This window comes from Aulostomus chinensis, chromosome 14, assembly GCF_037954235.1.
Source record: "Aulostomus chinensis isolate RoL2024-O1b breed Wild chromosome 14, RoL_Achi_v1.0, whole genome shotgun sequence".
In the NCBI taxonomy this organism is placed as follows: domain Eukaryota; kingdom Metazoa; phylum Chordata; class Actinopteri; order Syngnathiformes; family Aulostomidae; genus Aulostomus; species Aulostomus chinensis.
The window spans coordinates 18612374-18632085 of NC_141333.1; the positions used below are offsets into that span (position 1 = coordinate 18612374).

Here is a 19712-nt window from a genome sequence, read left to right on the forward strand (position 1 = left end):
GTTTACTCTGGGTCACTCTCACACTAGCTCTTAAGACTGCTGATTAAGAGTACATTTGTGAAGAATTCCCTCATAGCTGTGGCTCTGGTTTCAAAATTGCGATAGCAGAGGACCTGCCAGATGTCCACTTGTGGTTCAGTAAATGGGTAGTAAAAGATTTCAGCTGCAGCTTAAAAGACTGAATTTAAATTTGAGGTGCGAAGAGTATTTTCGTAGATGTACATAATAATCATGTCATATAAACAACCCCCATACTGCTGAATTAATGGTTCCTTACACAAAACAAGGGATTTTTCTTTATCCCAGTCAATTTCAGGATTACCTCACCTGCAAAGTATCCCAACTTTGGCCCCCTCAATCCTGAACCAGGTCATCTCAATTCAGGATCATTTATAGATCTCAAGATATGGATTTCACTTTCTCTTCACCCAGCCAACCTTTCTCGTCTGGTAGAAAATCTCTAAAATTATTATCACCTATTATCACTATTACAGAGTCTACCACAATATTTTTTTTTCTTAATATCAGGCACAATATATTTCTTCTTGCCTTTGCTGTCCCTGATTGCTTTTGTTTTAGTATGAGTCTTGTTCCCTCGCATGTTAATTGTTAACACCCCTGAAGCTGTGGAAAATTAATGATAATATGAGGAATAAATGTGTATTTCACATGTGCTGTGAGCATTTCCACTTGCCTGCATAACCTTTTGACTGTTCAAACATCTGTCTCACCATGACGAACAAATTTGTATTTCTTAGCTTTGAGGGAGAGATTTGTTGTCCTCCTGGAATGTGCAAAAAATTGACCTCGGACATATTCCCTGGAAACCGTACAAAGACAAACGTGGGTAAATGTAACTATGTCTCTCCTTTCGCCAAATATCCAGCAGCTTCATTTCCTGTGCAACAAAGACTCCTTCATCCTCCAGGATTTGTGGCCCTCCCTCACCCCCCTGCAGGTCTTTGGTAAGGCCAGGGCGTCCTGTCTGCTACAGGCTGATGTATGTGGTGTTGCTGAGGTAGATGCAGCTTTAAGGAAGGGACGTGCTACCGTGTACTCCTTAGATCCCTCCCTTTTAAGTAAACGTTCCTTTTTATGCCTTTGCACCAGCGGCAGTATCATTTCCAGTTGTTCCTCTTTCCCATTCTAGTGAACCCAATTTCTTGGAAATGGTTTGAAACCAGGGGTGGCATGGCTCAGTTCGAGTGGCCAGCTAGCAGCTGACAGGTCACTGGTTCGATCCTCACTTCCTTCGCTGACCATGTCAAAGTGTCCTTGAGCAAGATACTGAACCCTTAATTGGCCCTGATGGCCCTGCAACAGACTAGCGACCCGTTCAGGGTGAACCCTGCCTCCCGCCAAATGTCATCTCATCTATGGTCATAAAATATGGGTCACAACCGAGAGAAAGAAGCTGACATGGGTTTCCTCAGAAGGGTAGCTCGTGTCTCCCTTTAGAATAAGGTGAGAATGTCAGTCAGTGAGGGACACGGAACACATACGCTGCTCCTTTGCATCCACAGCAGCCAACTGAGCTGGTTCAGGCATCTTGTTAGGATTCCACCTGGTCACTTCCTTAAGGAGGTGTTCCAGCCAGGTCCAGCTGGGATGAGGATTTGGGGCAGACCAAGGACCAGGTGGAGGGACTATATCTTGACCCTCTCCTGGGATTGAGCTGATCAATGTGGCCAAGAAGAGAAGTTTGGGGTTTCCTGCTGGATCTGCCACTCCTGTGACCTGATTTCAGATAAGCGCCTGAAGATGGATGGCTTGAGTCACGTATACAGCATCAATAACATATTCCAAAATCAAATGTGGAATGATTGCAATCGGGAACAAATAAAAACAATTCACACAGGAAGTTAAGTTATTGTAAAATTATATTAACAAGCAATCTTTCCTCAATTTGAAATAAAAAAATATAAGCAAATAAAGGCAACATAGGACAGACGTTTATAATGCATAATGTTCACAGGAAAAAAAAAATTCTCATCACATTTACAAGACTGCTGCTAAGTTTATAATGATGCCTACTAGAATCAGTTTAGAAAGCTTTGACTAGCTCTGGATAATTGGGGCAATATATGTAGTCAAAGATTGTATCAAAATATTTAAAAAAAAAAGTGTGGCTGGGCACGAGGAAGGCGGGGCAAAGGGGACGACCAGTGATAAATGAGGGAAGTATGAACAACCAATATGCATGAGAGATTAAACATGGGCAGCTCATTCATAGCCATGTCAACGTAACTGAACTGGAAAGAACACAGAAGGCTACGATGATGAAGAGCACAGAGTGTTAAGCACAAGCAGGTAAAGAGATATACACCACATCTTAAAGCAGGTGTCCACATAGAGCAGCACTAGGTAGTATGTTGTACACAGATTCTCATCATTCATGCATTCACTTCTTATGCTTGAGTCTGGTTTCCCTTGAGCACACCAGCAGTCCAGCTGTTCAAATGAAAACAGTCGAGTGCTGCCTCGGCAAGAAGAGACCGACGCCGATTGAATGAGATTAATCTGACATAGTAAGAACCATCTGAGCACTTACATACTTCGAAAGGTCATCACAATAAAAGCTGTTTTCTTTCACATCTTTTCCTCTTAAAACCTCTTCAAATAGAGGGGTGGGCATTGGGAATAATATTACATCATCAGGTGGCTTTTCAACGCAGGAACCCGCCAGCTCTCACCAAAAAAAGGACATTTAAAGGAACGGCCTCCACGTGACCCTTTTGTTTTCCACTGCAGTGAGAACTCAGAAGTTGAAGGATCACAATGTGAATTCTGCCAAATAGCAACGACAACTAAGAAATGGAACACAACAGAAACGCAGAAACTAGAGATACACCAATCCTCATTTTTACACCAATCCTCATTTTTTTGGTCAGGTCTGATTCCAGTACACATCCTCCGATACAGATACCGATTCCAATGCTAGAGCTTATTTTCTTGATGATTAATGTCCTTGTGTTTCTTGTTACATTGTGAGGCTCTAATAAACCACATAGCAATTCTTATCAAAAAGAGCAAAAAAAAAAAATTGCAAATGCAAATGCATAAATTCAAATGTATTCCAAAGCAACAGATTTTGACTGTACATGTGGAACACTGATGCAACTGGTTGTGTTCACAATCCAGCTCAGCTGTGGAATGGAATCTGGTCGGTACGAGGATAAGTACCACATTGCAATGTTCGATCCCTGAATGACGTCGGTATTGGAACCTAAATCTGATATTCCAAAACTGAAATCCCATCTCCAGCAGCAACCACCGCATCGCTCCTGGTCGATCTGGTCATTGCTTTGGCATGCTCTGAACTTACGGTTCAAAATACTTTGCCATTGGAAGTCTCAGACCAATCTCTCAATCAACTGTCGAGCCAAACAGAGTTCCAGGGTCATTCAGAGGTACCTACCCCAGAGGTGTTAAAGAGATCCAACACAGGTGGTTCTTGCCATTGAAGGAGAGCCCTGGTTTCTGTGGCTCAAAACTGCAGTACCTCCGGTAGCTAGTTCTTAATGACCTTGAACTACAGGGCTTGATGCTGACTGGTCCAGCCCAGTAGAGACGATGGAGCATCAACTGCCGTGTAAACTCAGAGAGCACCACAATCACAACAACCAGGTATCAGTGGAGGGAATGAACTGCTGTATTGCAGTTTGTCGTGTTCCACTTTTTTCTCTTTTCTTTGCTCGTTTTATTTGATGTTGGGATTGACGGAATAAAAAAACAACAACATCTGACTTTGCACTACAATGGAAACACAAAACGTTGAGGGTCAATTAGGGGGGCAGTACGTGTAAACCTTTGTGTCACCTGGTGAGAGTCCAGTGGTCCTGCGACTGAAAAAGCCTATTCATAAGGTGGCAAGAGTAAAAGGCAAAAGTCTGAGTCCTATGTCAGCTAACTGTTGCGACATGGTATGTATGACAGTAAGTAAAATGACAAGACAAAGATTTTCCAACCTCAAAATGCATATGTACACTCTCCAGTGTTTTAAATGACAAAAGCGGAGACATTTCCTGCACATCTTGCACCACAAAGCAATAATTAAAAAGTACAAGAGGTAAACTTCAACCATTTTTTTTCTCTTTGCTCTAGGGTTAAGGAGGTTGAATGGGCAATATGGGGGTTCTCCGAAGAACATAAAACGTGTCATGTATGCATTTCAGTAGCTGGTTTTGTCAAACTTGGGGTGTTGATAAATTGTCCTTCATTTTGAGCAAGGAGCATTATTCGCCAGCCATTTTTTTTTCTCCGATCAGCATTCTGATGTTAGTTGGAACCAAAATGGTGCCTGTCCCTGATTCTATGCTGATGTATTTGGCCGTGTCCTATAGTGAGTTCAAATCCTCGGAATGATGGCAAATCATGTTGGTTGGGATGGAGGGGGTGTGTGTGTGTGGGGGAGGGTCACACACTCATCGTCATGGTTGGAGAGTACTGCAGAGGCACAAACACGAGGTCGTTAAAACACACTTGAGCACATATTTTCCTTATTTACTGTTGTGCCTTTCCTTCGTGGTAAACAGCGCTCTACCTTTAGCTTCGCCAGTCACACCGACACCAACAATCCTGTGATAATGGTTTAAGTAAGGAGGTGACCAGAGGGGAGGACTTACGTTCTCGCTCTGAAAGGAGTGGAGGAAGTTTCCACTCAGCTCCCCGTCATCCCTCGGGGTTCCAGGAGGATTGCTAATGCCACTTAAATTGTTTGGGGAATTCTAAGAATTAAGAGTGTCCAAGGTTTAGTTTTCAAGTCTAAACATTTCACTATTAAGACAAATTTTGCCTGGTTACAGTATTTACCTTGTTCATTCCATCCATGTCGCCAGAGCCTAAAAATGAAACATGAATATTCATCAACATATTCAAATGGACAAATTAAACTGGAAAATCTGTTCTAGAGCAAGAACATGACCTCAAACATATATGTGAGGTGTTAAAATGTGCATCATCATAGGTGGTGTTACCTAGTGACCCATTCATGTGGTGTGGTTCCATCCCAGCCATGGCTCCCAGGGGTCCATCAGAGCCAGGGCCCATGGGGAACTGGAAGGGAAACAAGATGGTATGCAAACATAAAGAGCTAGAAGATAACTGGAAAACAACCAGAATTAAACACTGTGACAAATGCTGTATAACAAATGCTGTATATGTGCTTTATTTAACTAAATATCTGAGTATTTTATGCCGGAGGTGGGGGATTGAGTGGAAGAGGGAACTTACATTATTCCGGTTGCCAGGTCCAGTGTTGATCATGGTGTACAAATTGTCACCAGAGTTGTTTGAGTCTGGAAAAAGTGCAATTATTCATTACTGTTAGTTAAAAGCGCATTAAAATTGATGGCAAGTAGCTTAGGCTGCTGCCCCTGTGACCCGACCCCGGATAAGCAGAAGAAAATGGATAGATGGTGAGGCAAGTACTCACCTGCAGGGCTGGGCATAATGGGAGTTCCTGGGGGTCCTCCTCCTCCAGATGCTCCCTTCAAAGAAGATTACAAATTTACATGTCAAGGCTGTTAGAGGTGTTGTTTGAGTTTAAATGTATAAACTATGTATGAAGCTCTCACCCCATATGCACCGGGGGATGGTGATGAGTAAGGCATCTGAAACCAAAAACACAAACATTACAGACCAGAAATGGGAGGACAAACCATTTCTATACCTCAAAATGTTATTATTCATTATTTGATCATCTTAATACCATTATGGATGTCTGTGGAAACCGTGACACATGATACTACAATTATATCCCAGACTGGAACCTCTGAACACATTAGAACTCTACAACTCTCGGAGGACATCCGACTGCAATCTGAACCTGCACTAGTCTGGTTTAACATATGCGTGTATTCGTACTCACAGAGTTGGCATTGTTGGGATTAGGCCATGGTCGACCAGTCCCTGGGCCCCTAAATGATAAAACCCATATAAACCTCAGTACGTTTTTGCATTTAGGTTGAAAGTCCAGTATGAGATTGCATATACAAATAAAGCGAAGGCTCACATGTTCACTCCCGGCATGCCAGGACCCATGGTGTTGTGTGGAGGCCTCATCCCACCACCAAAATTCTGCAAAGGGAGTGCAACATTATTAAAATACTATTTAAAAAAAAAGAAGAAAGTATCTAACCCATAGGATACACTAATAGCAGAAAATTCCATGCAAACCACAAAGGGCAAGCCTGACGGTGCCATTAGTTCAGAAAATGTTGATATGAAATTTAAAAGAACCTATTACAAATATAACAGCGACATACAAGCGACCTGTACTAGTATTATATATTGTCAAAGCCTACCTGAGGGCCGGGCCCCATAGGTCCCATGCCTCGAGGGCCACTCATTCTCTGCATTGGCCCTAGGTTAGGATGGCCTGTTAAGTACAAAGACAGAATAGATGAAGAGGGAAGCCTATATATAAAATATACATGACAGATGTGCTATTACAGTGCTGTTTCACACCTTGTGGTCGTGTGGGGTCCATATTAGGCAACATGGGATGAGGGCCTGGCCCTCCGCCTGGTGGCTACAGGGATAAAACACAAGGACAAAATGAAGCTGCCATTTTTAATATACATTATATTTTTTAATCAATCTGTCGCACCAGGAAATTTCTAGTTTTTCATTCAGAAAATTGAGATGAGAACAAAAATATTTATCTGTTTCTGTGATGTGCTGAATATTCATCAATGGAAGGACTTAAATAGGGTTTTCATTAGGTAGTAGTTTTGGGTTTTCAACTCAGCAAGATTCTTGAGGGATTGATAAGTGGTGTGTCCGTGTGTGTGTGTGTGTGTGTGTGTGTGTGTGTGTGTGTGTGTGTTCTACCTGGTTGCCCATCCTGATAGGGGGACCTCTTGGGCCTCCGGCAAAGCGAGGCGACATGAAAGACTATGACACAAAGAAACTGCTGCATGAGTTTGCAATTCAACAAAACTTACTAACACACGTCTCAAACTGTAGTACTACTATCATTTCTCGACTGCTCATTATGACACTACCAAAAGCAGCAGAAAGCATTAAGCTGAGACGAATGCCAAAGCGTGAAGCATCAGCACTGAGAACCAGCGTTCCCGAATGACTGCAGACAGCAAAACAGAGAAGAAGAGGGAGAAAGAGGGCGAGGGAGAATTACCTGACTGTGTGGTCCCATCATACTGTTAGGGGGAGGAGGCTGAGGGTGAGGAGAGCCCTGGGGACCAGGAGGACCCTGCGGCATTGCACAAAATGAAGAGGCAAGGAGAAAGATGGAGAAAGGGGGGTATGAAATGATGACAGTGAGACCAAATGAGAAAGAAGTGATAGAAGGGGCAGAGAGAGAGAGAAAGAGAGAGAGAGAAGCAGGGTTACTGCAGGCCAGAGGACAGTTGGAGTGCGCAAACTAAAGTGTGGCACAAAATAATGTACAAACAAAATGAGGTGCTGCTCTTTCATGTAACAAACACAGTAAAAGAGAAATTGAGCAGAGAAGAGCAAGCAAATGCCTTAGACTTGAATGAGAGAAAGAAGACAGAGATATGGAAAGGATGTGGGCTCTTTAGCCTGTCAATCAAGACATTAAGAAGCCTGCTGCATGCAGCATGTTATCAGTGCTAATTTCCCTGAATTACCAGCATCAATTAAGCACTATGCAATTAGCGTTATAACAACACTAAACACTGGCACTGTGTAGCTAATGTTGCTGATCTGACAGAGAGTGAGGGGTCTGATTGAGCCGCCTCTGATTGATTCTGGTATGGAAAGTGTGTGTCTGTGCTGATATATCAATGTCAAATCGTGTTTCCTGGTATTGACATGATCACATTATGACTCATGGCTCTGTGGTCTCTAGATCATAATAAGCTGGTGGATTTCAAGTGAATAGTTTAGGGGAAGGAAGAAAAACACTGCAACTGCACAGCACCTCTTAAGAGTCAGTTCCACACAGTTGCCAGGCAAGAGTTCATCTTCATGAGATATTGATTAATAGTAGGTGCTGCACCTTTTGATTTCTCCATTAGGGAAATGGCAAGGCCACACATGGCTGTTTACAGCACTGGAGAGGCTGGGGCATAAAGAATATCTATGATGTTTACTTCAAGTTCACCAAGCAGAGTGAAGAAAAGCAAAAGCACTGCAGATGCTGCAGTTACCCCACACTGCAAGGAAAAAAAAGATACCATTTGGAAAAAAACTGATGCCAACAAGGTACAGCTGGCAGAATGATCAATACATTCATTAATTTGTCTCTCCACAGGAAATTTAATGTCTTTAATTGTTGAAGTGAATTAGCCAGTGAAAACACTTAGTGCGCTGTCGGCTCCAGTATTCCTAACAGTAACACATGGTGTCCGTGTGCTGATAAACTGACCTGGAAAAAGCCAGGCGGCATGGGTCCTCCTGGCATGCCATCGCCAGGGGGCATGCCTCCCATCACAGGACTGGGGGCTGCTGCTGCGCTCTGACAAAACGTGACAGAACACAGACATTATAACCCAGCCATCACTGTGGAGCTCAACATAATCAGTCTCACTGCTCACACACACATCTGTTTTATTAGTCATTAACCAATTCTGTTGCACATACGACTCTTTTTCACACTTCATTGAGTCCCACTTTGGCCCAGTTTTTACACTACAGAAGGTAAGTGGGCAATCCCACTGACAGTGACTCTCATTGGCTGTTGTAGACTGTTGACATGACATCAAAGGTGTCCACTGGAAGGTCAAGAGTGTGGCCACCACTATGATACAAAATGCTCGCGAGCAAACGGAGTACGGACAAAATGCACATGTTTGACGGCTAATTTTAAATTAAACACCTGTCATGTGTGTTCATAAATTAAATTATTTGTTTTGGGCCAACTATAGGCTTCTTAGGTGAGTTTCAACCATTTGTCAATTGTCTGAAACAGGAATTGATTGTACTGGCTGTTGCGATTGCATCTTCAGATAGTTTGCATAAATCAAATCACAGGAATCTTAGCTTGCCAACAATATATCACAGGTATCAGTTGCGATGCAATGTACACAACTGATGTTGATGGCCTGCAGACATACATAAATCCAATGGTTTATTATTCAGAAATACCCATATTGCAGTCTCAAAGCCCTCAAAAAAACGAACCACATAGAAGCACCTTTGAGATACTGACTGCAGTTTTGGATGGACACATGTTCTGCAGGTCTTTGTGCATCTGACTCCTCTATGCCTGACTTGAAAGGATGCTACTTGGTGAATGAGTATTTTCTTAATTGTATTTACCTAATGCCCATGTAAAAAAAAAATCCCACAAAAACACACACGCGCACGCACGCACACACACACAAAATACGTGGGCATTATTGGGGTCCTTATCAGAGAATCTGTTGATCCAGTACCCAGATAAGCATCAGAGGGGTTCACTGAGTTAGTGGCTCCAAAGTGCTGGTACACAGCAGGGGCACACCGGACCAATTTCCTGCTCCAACCACAGCCCTAATTCACTAATGCGCCATTTGCTTCGGTCACACGCTCCTAATTGACTGAGTTTTTCTTCCCTGAAGCCGAGGGAATATGAGAAGGGCTAATGTCTTCAAAGCTGTGGTGTTTAGCTTCCAAAGATCACCTACGAAACAAGAGATGCTCCCTTCAGTCCCATTTTGTTAATGCAAAGCTCATTTGTGTTACAGTGTAGATGTACACGGACAGGAATGATGACTACAAGGCTGGATGTACAAAACACCCACTATCAAATACACAAATACTCCTCATCTCCGTCTGGAGCCCTCCAGCACAGACATCACTGGTCAATAGCCAACACACTCCCTGGTATCGACCGCACCTTCCCTAATTATATCTACTCAGGCTGCCACTGTGAAATACCTCAGCAGGGAGAGAAGTGAGGCCAGAAAGAGAAGTCAGGTCTCACCCCTGGGACACCAACACAGAGACACCATCTTTGCATGGTGGTGTAGAAAAATCAGCAAGATGCCAGAAGTAGATCCACACAGAGAAATCCCGAAAACATGCTTAGTCTAGGTTTAATTGAAATAATCTATAGATCTGAAAGAGGTTCAGGAGCCTGCCAAATGTTGCTGCACATTTAGAAATTTGCATTAGAGTCACAACTTCCACAACATCAGAGGTTGTATTTCGACTTGCTCATTATCTATCCTGACAGGATCTTAAATATTCGGTCATAATCCATTCTTAGTTGCAATTCTAAATTTAATAGCATCATCAATCAAATCAATTGTCAGGCTTTTTGAAGAACCAGCTATCGTGATGTTTTGCAACTATGTAGCAATATGGCCTCCCAATGAGATGACTAAAGAGAAACAGGGTCATGCACACGAGATCAAATAAAATACGAGACAGTAGGTCACCAATATGAACACTCACCACCAAATTGGAGGGGGTGGGGGGGATGGGGTGTACTATAGATGGTCTACACTTGGTTATTTACTGTGTGACTCCATGGCAGCTCGGCCTCAGTGTTTAAAATATCAGTTGGCCGTCAGATTTTTCAGTCATTGTTCAAGCAAATTCCTGAAAATATTCAGTAAACACAACCCCAAGTATAACTTTTAGCTATGTGTCACTTCCTTAACCCCTTCATACACAGGGACTCACATTCTCCCAGTGAATGGAGGCAGCTCTCCAATTCAATATACGTATATTACTCCATGCCTGTTGTGAAATCACAGCAAATCTCTCATTCGTCCCCATAGCTTACTTTATTCTTAACTACTTTACATATTCAGTGTTGATGAAGTACAGAGGTACTTAAACTGTAGTTACTGTGTAGAACTGCAATAAAAAAAAAATGCCTCTGAAATAAAATCAGGTTGCATATGTCAAATAAAAACTGCAGTGAAGGAGGTTTTTATTCTCGTTCAGTAACAGTACACCTAAACTGCAGTAACTTCTCTTCCCAGCATCTCAGTGTGTATTTGGCCTTGTTGCTTTTACATCTAATATAGACAACAAGAAAATAAACATACTCTTTTTTTTTTAAACAAACAAAAAAAATCCTGTAATGAAATACAAAATAAGGGAGGCACAGTGGTCAGCACTGTGGCCTCACAGCAAGAAGGTTCCGGGTTCGAGTCCCGGCTCGGGCACAGGATCTTTCTGTGTGGAGTTTGCATGTTCTCCCTGTGCCTGTGTGGGTTCTCTCTGGTACTCCAGCTTCCTCCCACAGTCCAAAGACATCAAGAGGGGACGAGGCTGATTGATACTCTAAATTGACCGTAGGTGTGACTGTGAGTGTGAATGGTTGTCTGTCTCTATGTGTTGGCCCTGCGATGGACTGGTGACCCGTCCAGGGTGAACCCTGCCTCTCGCCCAAAGTCAGGTGTGATAGGCTCCACTCCCCATGACCCTGAACGGATAAGCAGTGTAGAAAATGGATGGATGGATGGAAATACAAAATAAACAGCATGGGTGAATTAATCTAACCTAACCCTATCCAACAGCTGGCTGGCTCAAATAAATCAATGCATGGCTTTTACTGACAACTTAGGTCAAATATTTCCTTCATCAGCCCAAACAACGCATGGTTTGGCCCATTGCACCAGGTAATTGTCACTGTCACCTCATGTCGCTGGAGCTTTACAGGTCAGCCATAATATAGGACCAATACACCATCGGAACGGAATAAAATAAAGAGGAAAGGATGGTTAACACATTATGTTACGTTTTCCTAAGGATGGTTTTTATCATTTTAGGTAGCACCACATAGGGCTGAGTAATTAATTGAAGTTCAATCATAATTTCAGCTGCCAATGATCACAAAAACAAGATAATTGAAGTGATCATTATGTCTCTTGCCGCAGAGCACTGCATTCTGTCTGGTGATGTAAATGCACAGCCCCATCTCAGCCATCAGTGCACTCCAGCATTCCTCTGTTGCCCGGAAAACAGTTTCAGTTTGGGCTGGTGTTTAGAAGGAGGAGGGAGACACAATGACAATGTGCTTGTGAAAAGACAGCAGACATGCAACGCTGATTCTGACTTCTGAAAACACTTCTGAACCGACTGAAATAGTGCGCTTCATGCTTGTAACTGCACTCCAAAGCAATACAGAGAGCGGACAAGAAGAGCATCACAGTCTGAACGTGATGGGAGCTGTGGGGTTTGTTTAAATACTGGAGAAAAATAAGTTTCCTGTGACCACTTCCTTGATGATCATGTAAATAAAGCCCATTATATTTTAATTATCAAGAGCATGATGTATGTATGCATGTATATATGTATATATACACACATATATACATACACACACACATATACATACATACACACACACACACACGCATATATACATATATACACATATATACGCATAAACACATATATAAATATATACACATATATCGGATATACATAATACGCATATACGCATAAACACATATATAAATATATACACATATATCGGATATACATAATACGCATATACGCATGTATATATGTATATGCACATTCATGTACACATATGTGTACGTATGCGCATGTACATGTACGCATACGTATGCCGTTATACATGTACGCATACGTATGCCGTTATACATGTACGCAAACGTGTACGTATGCGCATGTACATGTACGCATACGTGTGCGCATGTACATGTACGCATACGTGTCCGCATGTACATGTACGCATACGTGTACGTATGCGCATGTACATGTACGCATACGTGTACGTATGCGCATGTACATGTACGCATACGTGTACGTATGCGCATGTACATGTACGCATACGTGTACGTATGCGCATGTACATGTACGCATACGTGTACTAATGCGCATGTACATGTACGCATACGTGTACGTATGCGCATATACATGTACGCATACGTGTACGTATGCGCATATACATGTACGCATACGTGTACGTATGCGCATATACATGTACGCATACGTGTACGTATGCGCATATACGCATACATATATGTACACGCATATACATATATACATACATATATGTATACGCATATACATATATACATACATATATGTATACGCATATACATACATACACATATATGTATACGCATATACATACATACACATACATATATGTATACGCATATACATACATACACATACATATATGTATACGCATATACATACATACACATACATATATGTATACGCATATACATACATACACATACATATATGTATACGCATATACATACATACACATACATATATGTATACGCATATACATACATACACATACATATATGTATACGCATATACATACATACACATACATATATGTATACGCATATACATACATACACATATATATGTATACGCATATACATACATACACATACATATATGTATACGCATATACATACATACACATACATATATGTATATGCATATACATACATACACACATACATATATACATACACACACACACACACATCTATATATAGACACACACACAGTGGGACAAAAAAGTATTTTGCGGCCACCGATTTTGCAACTAGTGCCACTTAAGATGAGAGGTCTGTAATGTTCATCATTGGTACACTTCAACTGTGAGGGACAGAATGAAAAAAAAAATCCAGGACATCACATTGTATGATTTTCAAAGGATTTATTTGTGTAATGGTGCAGAAAATAAGTTTTTATCACCTACAAACAAGCAAGAATTCTGGCCCTCACAGTTGTGTTTATTCTTCATTAAGAAGCTCTTCTATCCTCCACTCGTTACCTGTATTAATGACACCTGTTTGAACTTATCTGTATAAAAGACACCTGTCCACACCCTAAACAGTCAGACTGCAACCCTCTACCATGGCCAAGACGAAAGAGCTTGTTAAGGACACCAGGGACAAGATTGCACACCTGCACAAGACTGGGATGAGCCAATCAACAATAGGCAAGCAGCTTCCAATTATTAGAAAATGGAATAAATACAAGAGCACTGACAATCTCCCTCCACCTGGGGCTCCATGCAAGATCTCACCTCGTGGGGTACAAATAATCTTGGGAAAGGTGAGGAAACAGCCCAGAACTACATGGGGGAACTGGTCAATGACCTGAAGAGTTCTGGGACCACAGTAACAAAGGTTACTATTTGTAACACACTATGTCGTCATGGATTAAAATCCTGCAGTGCTCGAAAGGTCCCCCTGCTTAAACCAGCACATGTCCAGGCCTGTCAAAAGTTTGCCAGAGACAAACTGGATGATCCAGAGGAGGATTGGGAGACTGTCATGTGGTCAGATGAGACCAAAATGGAACACTTTGGTAAAAACGCCACTTGCCATGTTTGGAGGGGGAAGAATGCCAAGTTGCATCCCAAGAACACCATAGCCACTGTGAAGCATGGGGGTGGAAACATTATGCTTTGGGGCTGTTTTTCTGCGAAGGGGAGAGAACAACTGATCCGTATTAAGGAAAGGGTGACTGGGGCCATGTATTGAGAGACTTTGGGCAAACACCTCCTTCCATCAGTTAGAGCATTGAGGATGAAACGTGGCTGGATCTTCCATCATGACAATGATCCCAAACACACCGCCCGGGCAACAAAGGAGTGGCTACGTAAAAAACATTTCAAGGTTCTGGGGTGGCCTCGCCAGTCTCTGGACCTCGATCCAATAGAGAATCTGAGGAGGGAGTTGAAAGTCCATGTTGCCCAGCGAAAGCCCCAAAACATCACACCTCTTGAGAAGATCTGCATGGAGGAATGGGCCAAAGTACCAGCTACAGTGTGTGCAGACCTGGTGAGGACCTACAGGAAACGTTTGACCTCTGTCATTGCCAAGAAGGGTTACATTACAAAGCATTGAGGTGAACCTCTGATATTGATCAAATACTTATTTTCTGCACCATTATACAAATGGAAGATCATACAATGTGATTTCCTGGAATTTTTTTTTTTTTTTAAATTGTCCCTCACAGTTGAAGTGTACCAATGATGAACATTACAGACCCCATCTTTTTAAGTGGGACAACTCGCAGAATCGGTGGCCACCAAATATTTTTTGCCCCACTGTGTGTGTGTGTATATAAATAAAAGCACATTGCCCCAGGCTGCATTATTGTAAAATTAAAATCATTATCACTCAAATTGTTTCTCCCTCAATTTGGTAACATCAATCATAAATGTTAGCGAGGCAGAATTTGATATAAATGCAACTAAGGCCATAGTAACCTTGAGAAAGGTTGTGGCATTTCTCCAAAATGAATCGACAGCTCATTTCTGGGATGCAAGATTTGAGTGGCAGATAAATTACCACACCTCGGGATGTTTAAAGAGACATTTTGAAAAAAAAAATTGGCTAGTAGCTAATTAAACAAACAACAAGACAGCCTGTGTCATCTTGCATATTAACTCAGAAAACAATTCTAGAGTCCCTGAAAGCAGGCATTACTCCTTTAATCTAGACTGACCTGCAGTTGATGGGCTGGGAGTGATATATACTCATGCAATCACAATACAGTCACTGTGAGGGGTGATGTGATACCTACACTACTTGAAAAGTGTCATGAGATAACTTTTGTTGTGATTTGGTGCTGTACAACTGTAACTGAGCTGACTTGACTTGTGAAATAGTGATATTAGTTTTTGTTGTTTTGCACTTGTGTTTTTCATGTGTTATGTATTCCTGGATTATGTCTGACTAAGAAATACGGAAGTAAAACAACACTTTACCGAAAGTATTTGACCCTATGCTAGTGCAACCATGTGAACAGTCTACTACAGAGAAGTTACTGACTATTTGCCAGACTTTATAACAACGTGCTTAGCTGGTTCGAAGGCATGTTTAGTTAGATCCTTATCATGTCCCACTTAAGCTCACAGTTGTGTTTGCCGGGCCGTCCCAAACTGCCTGATGCTGCTCTCTGTCTACCAGCCACGTCTTCACAGACGCTTCGGTACAGGAAGCGGACAGATGTCTCAGTCCTGCCCAAGGCTATGAGGCTCTTGTCCAGGGCCTTCCTTACCAACTTCCCATGGGACCGGACGACCCCCACCACCACCAACACATACACACACCCCATGATTCAGCGTGTATATGTGTATACTTTAAAGCACGAAGCAGCCAAACAACTTCTCTCTGAATCCTCAAATAACTGGAGGAGGTTACAAAAGGTTAAAATGGCAGTGGATGTGCTTACGTTCCTTTTGCAAAAACAAAAGGGGGAGACATATTTGATGATGAGTGGGGGTTGGATTAAAAAGTGCGGGTAGGGTGAGGATAACGGAGAGACTGACTGAGGCAACTGACAAAAAGCAAAAGCACAGCCAAATGTAAAATAATGTAAGAACATAAAAAGAAATCGTGGGAGATGACCACCCAACAACCTCTCTTACTGGAATCACCTCTCAAGGCAACAAACCCCATGTTTAGCTTGTAAATGTTTAACCGTCCCTAAACACCATAAAAGTCACTGTGGAACCTGACTGAAAGCTTTCTCTCTCTGCCCCCCTGGCTACTTCTAGTTGATCCGTCCTCCTCCCCACCCCCTCCTATTTTCATCCCCTCAGCTCCTCCTGGTGGATGCTGGGCATATGCCACAGTGCCACTCCCTCTCCTTTTTCAATCTGGCCCTCAGCTTTGTGACAGCCATCAATCAGCCGCTGATGCCATGGCGACGGGGCCCCTTGGGGAGCGTTCATCAGCCCCAGCGTGAAAACACCAGGGCTTTACGAGCGCTGACGACTAACCAAGCAGCACTCACCTCCCCCACACCTAGACAAAGGCTATGGTCCAAGGACTAGTACTGTCCACACACACACACGCACGCACGCACACACGCACGAACACACACACACACACACCCACGCCTGACCCCCCCCATACATCCACAAATGAACACAAGGAGAACCTACATTGGATTGAAGGGCAACCGCAAGATGTCGGGGGGAACCGCAGAGAACGCTCCACACCACGGCAGTACAGACTCCTTTTCCCTCATTCACTCACTTAGTGCTTCCCATATTATAGGAATTAATCTCACTACTCGATTTTCACTGATAATTCTTTCAAAACAGATCTGGGAATGTTTCTCCACAGTAAAAAATCATCTTATAAAAATGAGGACAATATTCCGTATTTCATGTGTAAAAGCTTGAATTTTTTTTTCAAATGGAGAGCATTCTGAAAGGAAAACACAACACGACAGACATTACCATCAGTTACCAGGAAGTGAGGGGGTGAATGAAAGCTTCAAGTAAAAAGCGTCCTGATTTGTCAGTAGAAGTGGGAATAATAAGGAATGTGCTTATTGAAAGGGCAGAGCCACACTGTAGCCTCTCTCCTCCTGGCTCCCAGGTCACCTGCCAGATCAGGAGGCTCGTTACCCTGACAACCCTATCTGCCAAGAACAGGACCAACATCTCAATTTTAACCCTTTCCTGCTGGTAACATCACAGATATACATGCAAACTGTCAGTATGACAGGATTCCTCAACTTTGTTCTTTTAGAGTTTTGGGTTGTTTTTTTTTTAAATACACGTCGGCTGCACAAAGCCTGTCTATTTATTTCTGAGACATAAAGGTGGGAAGAAGAGAAGCCTCTGAGAAACAGTTCATGCTTTCTTTAATCCACATGATGGTCTCTTTTGAAGTTTTGTTTGAATACTGACTTAAAGACAGGAACAAAAACCTTATCTCCAAAACTGCATAATTATCAACATGCAAATTACCCATAACCTGTGATTATGAAAGCGCTTGTGTAAGAAAAGCAATAAACTCATTAGTAATGCATCTTAAACTGCGTCTACAGTATTCACACTTTCAAATGTAGGGTTCACAAAGAGGTTCTGCACAGCAGGTCAACTGTGTGTGTATTAAGTCTCAGACTTAGTTATGGAGCGTCCTCACGGTGTGGCGTGGGGGGAGTGCACCAGACAGGTCTGACTCAGGACATGCTGACATCAGCATCATTTTCCCAGAAGCCCATAAAGCTCATTGTCGTGCACATCAATTGACCCAACGACGCGGGGTCAAGATGACCGGTCGTAAATTTGAGAGAAGAAAAATATATTGCCACTACAAAAAAATGCAGTGGGGATAAAAAGGCTTTTATCTCTGAAATAGAAAATAAAATAAAAAAGAGGAACTTGACAAATTCTGACCAAGAATAAGGAGATAAAACAAAAAGGCATTTTATTCTGATGGCTACGACATTTGAAAATTTAAAAAAGACAGACTGCACAATCAAATGTACAGGCATGTTATTTACCCTTCTCTCCATCTTTGCTAGAAATGTTGGAATCCTTGTTCTTTAGAAGACAAGACTTTCCGTGTTAGCATTACTCACGTAATCGTGGAAGGCTTTCGCTTCACTGGAGTGGTCACATGTCTCTCTCCTCTCTGGTGCGGCACAATATAAGTCCCAGAATACACTGTGGACAAGGCAAGCCGTGAACAAACAAGACCACACAAACAACCCAGGGACATGTTTACAGGGAGATGAGAACATGATCACTTACCACCACCAAGAATGCAGGAATCCAGGGGGTTCTCCAAGTGTTATGTTTTTCTCCCATCGGATCTAGGAAGGATTTTAAATTTTATTTTTCTTTGCTATATAATACAGTCTTTACAATAGCTTTACATTAAGTATTTTATAAGAACAAAATATGGTACTTAAATTCCACATACCTCTGATAAAAAGGTCTGTGCAGACTTCTGTGCTCCTATATGTAGCAAATACTCATAGACATACAGAGCCAACCTGTGGAAAACAAATTCAACAATTTGTGAAAAAAACAAAAATGAACAGGCTATCTTCAACAGTGAACAGGCCATGGGAACAATGGTTACCAAATAGACTGCCAAACATTTAAATGTAGACTGAAGCTATGCAAATGTTCGCTACAAGAAAGTCTTAAAGCTTCAGTCTAATTTAATGATGATGCCAAACATATAAAAACACACCGGGCTGCTGTGTGCTAGCTAACATCAGGTACCTGGTGGCACTGATGGGGGTGAAGGGAATAAAAACGGAGCCTATCCACAGCTCAACAATGTAGTGTAGCAAGACCATGTTATTGTTTTCTCGTATCCGCGCTCTCGACTGAATAAACGCACAACAGAGCATAACAGCCGCTTGAAATACCACCCAACGAATATGTCGTGGATGTCTAAGGAGGTAACAATAAGCAAAAGGTAGTCGAAACACAGCTCAGGGAAGGAATGGCGAGCAGACAAGGCGGTTCATTCAATTCCTTTCTCGGTAGGAGGAAATCGCCTCTTGCTAGTCCGTCCAGCGAACAACAGAGAGCAGGAGGGAGCAACTTACGAGGCTAATAACACACAAGAATAAACGTTTCCGAGCTTACTTTTCTCGTGCTTGGCCATCCGATGGCACCGGAGTGCCTTTTCCTTTAGGGAACATTGTTTAGTATGGGAGAACGGCCGCCTTCTTCCGTTTTTTTCTCTATTTCATCTGTCAGATCATCGCGGCCGCGACCCTCTCGCACTCCAACCGCACTCCTCCTCACCCGACAACTCAACCGAGCCTGGTCCGGGGGGAAGAGGCGGGGGCCATATCTTGATTGATGCTCCCACTAGCCAATGAACACGCGTTCTCCCATTTAAGGTCTGCCTCTCTAGTTCAAGCTTGGAGACGGTGACTGGCCATAAGGAAGGCGCTGATCCTCATCAGCCCCTCTGAGATGGTTTGCCTCATCTAATGCACTGTAAAAGCACAACAAATAGTTTTATAAATTTAAATATACGTATATATGTCGCGTGTCCCTCGGC

At 42.5% G+C, this 19712-nt stretch overlaps 1 protein-coding gene across 2 annotated transcripts; it reads right to left on the bottom strand.

Moving 5' to 3' along the window:
* Nucleotides 1-1862: 1862 nt before the first annotated feature.
* Nucleotides 1863-19462, bottom strand: ssbp3b (single stranded DNA binding protein 3b). 2 transcript variants are annotated; one of them, XM_086224227.1, is made up of 18 exons: nt 19289-19462; nt 18609-18681; nt 18437-18498; nt 18265-18349; nt 8357-8446; nt 7142-7216; nt 6835-6897; nt 6469-6532; nt 6306-6379; nt 6014-6078; nt 5870-5918; nt 5577-5612; nt 5435-5489; nt 5233-5297; nt 4977-5055; nt 4813-4841; nt 4626-4727; nt 1863-4446 (listed from the first exon to the last, which is right to left on the bottom strand). In XM_086224227.1, the coding sequence occupies exons 1-18, from the start codon at nt 19342-19344 to the stop codon at nt 4417-4419; spliced, it is 1152 nt and encodes a 383-aa protein (XP_086080353.1). In that variant the 5' UTR covers nt 19345-19462; the 3' UTR covers nt 1863-4416. The 2 variants fall into 2 exon arrangements, with proteins under 2 accessions (XP_086080353.1, XP_086080354.1); XM_086224228.1 differs by lacking the exon at nt 7142-7216.
* Between the last annotated feature and the right edge of the window lie 250 nt (nt 19463-19712).